Source organism: Dicentrarchus labrax, unplaced genomic scaffold (assembly GCF_905237075.1).
Source record: "Dicentrarchus labrax unplaced genomic scaffold, dlabrax2021, whole genome shotgun sequence".
NCBI classification, from domain to species: domain Eukaryota; kingdom Metazoa; phylum Chordata; class Actinopteri; family Moronidae; genus Dicentrarchus; species Dicentrarchus labrax.
The window spans coordinates 19,546,341-19,553,872 of NW_026136707.1; the positions used below are offsets into that span (position 1 = coordinate 19,546,341).

Consider the following 7,532-nt stretch of genomic DNA (forward strand, 5'->3'; position numbering starts at 1 on the left):
TCACTGGAAACCACTGGTTCAAACCACTAAAACAGTGTGCGTGTGTTTGTGAAGGTGTGTGTACGTGTTCCTTTTTTTGTTTCTCACACAGGTGAGCGAGGGGGAGGCGACACAATTAAAGCTGTCACCTTTGTCTTGACCCTTTTTTTTCATATAGCTTGGTGTATGTGTGTGCATGTTTGCGTGTAAATGCGTTTGCAGTATGCGTCCTCAGTTGCGTCAATGCTGCCAGTTTCTGCGCCAGCAGCATGCTCCTCCCCTCTGTCCAGGCCACTCCTACTTCCTGTGTGTCTGTATAAAGCATGGTCTCTCTCTCTCACACACTCACAGCCTGAACACTGGAGGAGAAAAGCTCAACATCTTCAGAGTCATCCTCTCCTGGTCCTCGCCAACTACTGCAGGTAAGAATTAAAAACTGATTTAGAAATTTGTGTCCTTTTATTTTTCTCCAGTTTTTCTGTTGCAGCAGGACAAATTATGCATTTATCAAAAACCTTTTTTTTTTCATCTTTTTCTTTCACTTTATCACAACACACACAAGAAATTGCCATTTAAATCGGAAAAAAGTTGAGAGGAAGGTGTGTAATTCTAGGAAATTAGTTTTATTTAAACTCCAGTTTAATATTTTAAAATTTAACAATGTATGTATTATTTTATGCTAAGGACAGTACATTCAAATGTTTAACAATGAATTTGGTGGTGGGTGATTTACAACTGTTGTAGGATAATCAGGCGGTTTAAGGGCATGTATATTTAGAGTCTGCAAATAATCAGATCATGATATTTTATATATATGCATGTAAAGTTGTTATTATTGCATCAAATATTATAGGCAGGAGTGCGCTCATGAATAAAAGTAGGAAAAATGCAAATGAGTGTTGAAAAACTACTAAATATTCATCTGAGCAAGAAGGTGTTTTAAATAAATAAATAAAAAAAATCCCTTTATTTTTATTTATTTTTTAATTTAATTTTGTTCTGAAGAGAGGAGAGGCTTTCACACACATTACAGCACCACATCATTACCAGCCCACTGAATAATGAATTGGAGACAATGACCAGCTGCTAAGAGGAATTATATTAGCATCAAAAGAATGACTGTTTACACCACGGCTGTGGCAATTTACAGAAAACGATTCAGATGGACAATTGTATTGAGTTACAGTGATAAAGATACACAGATACAATTTTTAGATTTGGTTTAAACCTACAAAGTACTGTATATCCATGTTGGGTAAGTGAGCCGATATTGTATGCAATCATACATTATCAATCATCTGGACTAACCAGACTTCTGAGGGATGGACACACATTGCTTGGACTCCACATTTTGTAATGCATTTTAATTCTGTGTCTGTGTGGAGAGGAGGTCATTATGTTGAAATAGCCCTGGTCAAACTAGATGCCATGGGACTCCTCCTGTCCTCCTGTGTGTGTGTGTGTGTGTGTGTGTGTGTGTGTGTGTGTGTGTGTGTGTGTGTGTGTGTGTGTGTGTGTGTGTGTGTGTGTTTTCTGTGTGTGCGGTTAAAGGATCATTCCTAGAAACACAGAGACAGAGTGGGTTTTGAATGATTGGAGAATGAAAGCCTCAGAGCGACTGGTGTTGGTTTATCTAATTGGATGATTTGCTCTGGAAGAATCTTCTGGCATTCATGACAGTTAATATGCTGCTTTGCCAGCCTCCAAGATAAATACAGTGTTAATCAGCCTGACGAATGTATACTATCTTTTTTGCAGTTTTTCCTTTTGCACATTATATATTTCTACCGCACTGACGTACAACTACACTTTCACAGAAAAACATACTGTCAAATCTACAAATGATGTTGACTATTTAAGCAGGTTCAGCTGTTTTGAGCTCTCTCTGTGACCAAAATTATAAAGAAAGGAAAAATTCATGTACTTTATTCTCTCAGTGCTATCATGTTAATATTGACTCTCAGGTGGACCCTGCTCAAAAATAGAGCAAAATTAAGATTTAGAGATAATTGGTGTGTCTCATTTGGGATTCTGCACATTTATTACTACACCATAACTCCCTATGAGTGTTAAATACTAAATTGTTCTGCCACTCTGTGACAGAGCGAGGGAGTGTGTGAGAAAGACAAAATGATATTCGCCTTAGGGTCCTGAGCCATCAAAGGTTAATCTTGCCCCCCCCGCCACTGTGCTTCAACGACTGTGAAATGATTTATTGCTGCTTTCTGCAAAACATTCATTGCTTGTGATTTTTTTCACCCTCACATAAGCACAGATTTAACAAGCTGAAGGGAGACAATAAAAGAGAACAGTAGAGAGACACTTAAGAGCCAATGACCTGATAGGAAAATGACCACATAGTGGATTGCCTTTAACTCTAATTTATTTTGCCTCCCAGTCATGAATGTAGGTATCTGCGTGTGTGTTCTCCTGGCTGCTTTGTCCAGTGGTTCCTTGAGTCTGCCCTCACACACCATGGTAAGACACACACACACACACACACACACACACACACACACACACACACACACACAGACAGACAAACATCGCTACACACACACACACACACACACACACACACACACACACACACACACACACACACACACACACACACACACACACACACACACACACACACACACACACACACACACACACACACACACACACACACACACACACACAGTTAGAAGTGAACTGAAATCTCTGCATGGATGTGCAACATCATCCCTCACACCTAAAGAATTTTAAGAAAAGTGGTATATTTTTCAATCCCACCTTATAAACCAAACTCAGAAAACCACTTAGTGGACTGAATTGTTGCTTTAAAATCCATATGAAGTTACAGTGAACGGTTGAAATTTCAGGTTTTGACTTTAGATCTATAGTCTAGTCCTTATCTTTTCTTTTTTCTTGCCCTCCAGTCACAGAGAGCTGAGGGTGAGGCTCTCTCGTCAGACAGCCTGCCTCAATACCACACACGTCAGGCCCGCTCAGCTCCAGCACCCCCCTCAGGGCAGCTACCCAACTACATCCAACCCCAGGAGGACGCAGACGCCCGAAACAGCCTGAGCCAGCTCCTGGCCAGACTCATCTCCAGAAAAGGTGGGGATGGAGAGGAGAAATGGATAGAAAGTGTAACTGGAGCGGAAGTCCTTCCCCTTTCTCATCTCATTACACACGTAGCATTCCTCACGTCTTGTTTTGCTCCTAGTCGTGTTTTTTTCTTCCCTTTTCAACATCCATCTTTCTGTAATGTGCCGTCACTCATGCTGCGTCTCAGTCCAACCATCTGGCATTTCCCTGCCTCCCTCTAGCTTTCTCTCTCCTCCCTCCATCTTTCCATACCTCCTCCATGTTTCCTCTCTATACCAGCCTGCTCCCTCTATTTGTTCCTCCTTCACTCGTCTCCTTACCAGCTGACCGCACTCTCTGCTCTCTCTCTGTCACTGTGTATCTCTGTTTCTCTTTAAGAGTCTACACTGTGTGAGTGGGAGACCTGCTGAGCTCACTGCTCTTATAGAATTCACAATGACAGGAATAGAAACAAAACAAGTCAGCATGACTTACTTCAGCAGCCTCATTCAGAGTTAAACATTTACATTATACAGTCAGTAGAAAAACGAGAACTGTTTAATGTTTTTGGCTTAGCAGCATGACATCTTCCTGTCCTCATCAGTGCCATGACGAGTGTCGACCTCTTCCTGTCTTCTCCAGGCTCTCCCTACCAGACCAGATCATCCCTCACCAGTAGAGCCAGTGGTCTAGCCCCCGGCCACAGGATAAAGGACAGAGATTACCTTGGCTGGATGGACTTTGGACGACGCAGTGCAGAGGAGTATGAGTACTCCTCCTAAAGGCATGGCTTGCTTGAGTTACAACCCACAACACCGTCAATAAAAGCCCCCCAAAATAATAAGCCCTTTTCACACTGCACTTACTGTAACCAAGGGGCTGACTTGACTGGAGCCTAGAATGAGTTTAGCATCATTATATAAGCAGAGAGGAGAAAAAAAATCCAAAGGGAATATCCTGCAATCAGTGGACCTTGAATCTCCTTGATTCTCCATGCTGAAGTAAAGAACACTTTTCTAATCACTCCCCACAGTATGTCAGAATTATATTGAAGCACAAAATTGAAAGGATGAGGCTGAAAATATTCTATATGGTTGTTATTGTAAGGAAATCCTAAAACCAACAGTGAGTTAGTCCATCTCTCTGTCTGTGGCTCCCATTGGCTCGTATTGAAGATATAAATCATTAAAAACAGAACACAAATGCATAGTTTTATCCAAAGACAGGGATGTGTATTCGTAACAAACTATTTTAAGCAGCAGATTAATACAGATTTGGTGCTCTAGTGAGTATTTCTGGCTGCAGGAAGGTGTATGTGGGATTGACACAAAATAAACTACAGTGTGTGTCATGGTAATGAAGGGCACGTCAACCAGTGCAACTGTGGCCCATTTATAGGTTTTAAATTTAATTCATTGTTGGTATTAGTGTTTTCATTTATTTGCTGACAATAAGAAAAATATAGAACCCAACAGGAGTCAAACACAAGGTTAAGTTTTCTCTTCCTGGTGTTAACAGCTCAGCAGATTAAGCAACATAGACCAATATCAGTTTTTTAATGGATATAATTAATAAGTAGAGGAAGTAACTGATGATTAAGCAAGAAGTTCCTCTGAATCTAAATTTCAGCCTCATTCCAGTGAGAAACCAGTGTCTTAGGACTCAAATATATGTCACTCGCTGTGGTGTTAAAGTGAGCCATTTTACTGACAATTCAGAATGTATTGAAGGTCTTACAGTGGACCTTAATGAGCCACCTAGGGGACTTTAGCAAATTGGACCAAAAGTTGGATTTAAGTCTGTATCTTTGATTGGTACCTTAACGTCCTCAGCTACCTGCAGCCCAGAGCTTCAATGTACTTACTTACTTTACTCAAGTGCACAGTAAAAAGTATTTTCATATAATAGCAGCTGCAACTGCAGAAAACAACAGTATGATACAACATTAAGAATCTAGCTTGGGTTAACATCACAGTACCAGTATGGAGTGAGTAAGATCGTCTCTGGAATGGGGGGGTTGAAACACCCCTATCCTGCCTGCTGACGCTAACCCTGGGCTAAACGTGCAGTGTGAAAAGCATGAGATATGTTTTAGGAAGCACAAGGTGTTGTCTGCTGTATATGAGATGCTTGGGAGTCTCCCTATCATTGCATAATGGACCTTGGTAGCAGATAAATCAGGATTACAAGTACTGTAGATATGAATAGAAGAGTGTTTTTGTTCTTTTTTTGAAAGATTATTATACATGTATGTATGCACTCTTAAAGGTTAAGTCTCTGTAACACATAATATGTTTCTACAAACTTTCAGATTCAATAAAAATCAAAATAAAGCTCAATTTTCCTCTGATGTCAGCAAGAAATGCTAATGCATTTGTTTGGGATTATGGTTGTTATTATGTTTCGAGGGCACAGTTGGTGGGCTGATCCCAAGCATTTTATGTAGCCGCTGCTTGTGTTCAGGAGTGTTAGCAGAGAAATACTGGACTGTCTGTCTGTGTGTCCTTCCATAGGAGCATTTGTTCAGTTCAACAGGTCTTCCTAGATTACATGAAAGAGGAGAGGACATTATCATTAGTGGAAACATAGCATTCCCAGGATTAACACTTAGAATAATGAGCATTTTCCTGTTTCCTGAGCAGGGTGTAAATTTTACTAATCCTGTTTTAAAAGCAGCTCTGAAACACAACTTAAAATTTAATTAGATCTTAAAAAAGATTTATGGCCAGTAGTGTTAGTAAGTTAGTAGTGCTGTAAATAACAACATATCTGTCCTCCTTGAAAATAAAACCAAGCTTTCATACACTGCAGGCAGTGAAGGGATACTTGCACGCATGATTTTATGCCTACAGGTGAATTAAATCAAATGCTAATGAGGAGCAAAGACCAAAATGGTGGACATCAAGTGGAAGTGAAGGAATCTCTGCCACACAGCTGAACATAAACCTGAATGCACCCATTTGTAGAAAAAAAATAATCAACTCAAGCTTTTCATTTGGACATAAACACAACTTGTTTTCTCCAGAAAACAGATGATCATGTATCTGATGTAAATTTGTAAAATGGATATGAAGCAATATAAATGTATGTGTATGATTTTTGATGAAAACAACACGAGATGATAAAGTAATTTCTGTTGGGTTTTGTTTGTTTGTGATTTATCAATAAATCTGTCTGGGAATTAACAAAAGTCAACTGCCTTCACACACAAGTCCTACTGCATACTGTCCACAACAAACACACACACGCTCCAGGTTTATTTTCAACTTTTTTTAGAGATTATTTACAGAGACCCAATAATTCCCACCATGAGCTCACAAGTGGCAAGAAAGAACTTTTATACAGAAACAATAGAGCACAGAACCACAAATGAGTCACAAGACGGTGTACTAATTTATAAAAAAAGTACTTTTCACACTTTATTCGAACATTAAGGACCTGTATTTTAAAACCTTTAACCTTTTCTAGATCAGAATTATCCACATTTGATAATTCCCTTTCTTGCTATCCCAGATAAAAATTGTTAGTTGTAGTTTTTGTCCTGATTTTCCAAAGGATTTTCAGATTCAGACAGCACAAGATTAGGATTACAGAGGCTGGATTTGCAGTCTTTGAATAGGCCACCATCTGTTGGCCAAAGTAATACAACATCACACATCATTAACACAGATGTGAAAATGTTGGGAAGTGTAAATTAGTTTGCAGGTACTGTGAAGCATGATGCAGAGAAGTGGCAACATTTAAGTAGTTCACACTGACTCACAGTCATGTAGACATCCGAGTCTCAATAAACTTACTAACTAGTGAAGGCCTAACTTTGACCAACAAAGTGCAAAAGGAAGCAGTGACTCAGACAAATTAAACACATTTCTTGTGTATTTTTGTTTTATTTTAGTCAGTTTTGTAAATACACAATATCATTCCAGCTAGTTTTTATTTTTATTTCTGTTTTTTTCACACCTATTAACTATAACAATGATAACCTTGGTCGCTACACCCACGTTGGATAATTCAGATCTAGATTAAAGGTTTTGAATACTGGGCCCTGGAGATAGGATACAACACAGAAACCAAGGTGACCTCTCACAGACATGAACAGCACAAACACACATAAAACAAAAACAAGTCTTGTTGACTGTCTGTCTGTAAGTGAAACTGTTATATAAGAGCTCCAGTGGTTCATATTTAGTCTGCTGCCGTTATTGCACCAAAGGGGCAACAGTTGCCAATTCCCGCTGTGTCACTTTGTTCTACTGACTGTTCTAGTTTCAGATGACTCAGTCCACACAGACACACGTAAAGACAGAGGGACCAATGGCTCCAATATGACATCATATGAACAGGAAAACACACAGCTGATCACAAAATACATTCTCAACACATGACGGTTGATACACGGGAAGATGATGAAAGAGCAGACAGACAACTCAAGGAATCTAATAAAGAGCAGTGAGGGAAATATTCTGCAATTAGGC

General features: G+C 39.5%; 1 protein-coding gene across 1 annotated transcript; it reads left to right on the top strand.

The window, feature by feature from the left end:
- Positions 1 to 328: 328 nt before the first annotated feature.
- ccka (cholecystokinin a) lies at positions 329 to 5,407 on the top strand. Its single transcript, XM_051406503.1, has 4 exons — positions 329 to 401; positions 2,378 to 2,457; positions 2,907 to 3,087; positions 3,700 to 5,407. Exons 2-4 carry the CDS (start codon positions 2,380 to 2,382, stop codon positions 3,837 to 3,839), a joined length of 399 nt encoding a protein of 132 aa, XP_051262463.1. The 5' UTR covers positions 329 to 401; positions 2,378 to 2,379; the 3' UTR covers positions 3,840 to 5,407.
- The last annotated feature ends 2,125 nt before the right edge of the window (positions 5,408 to 7,532 follow it).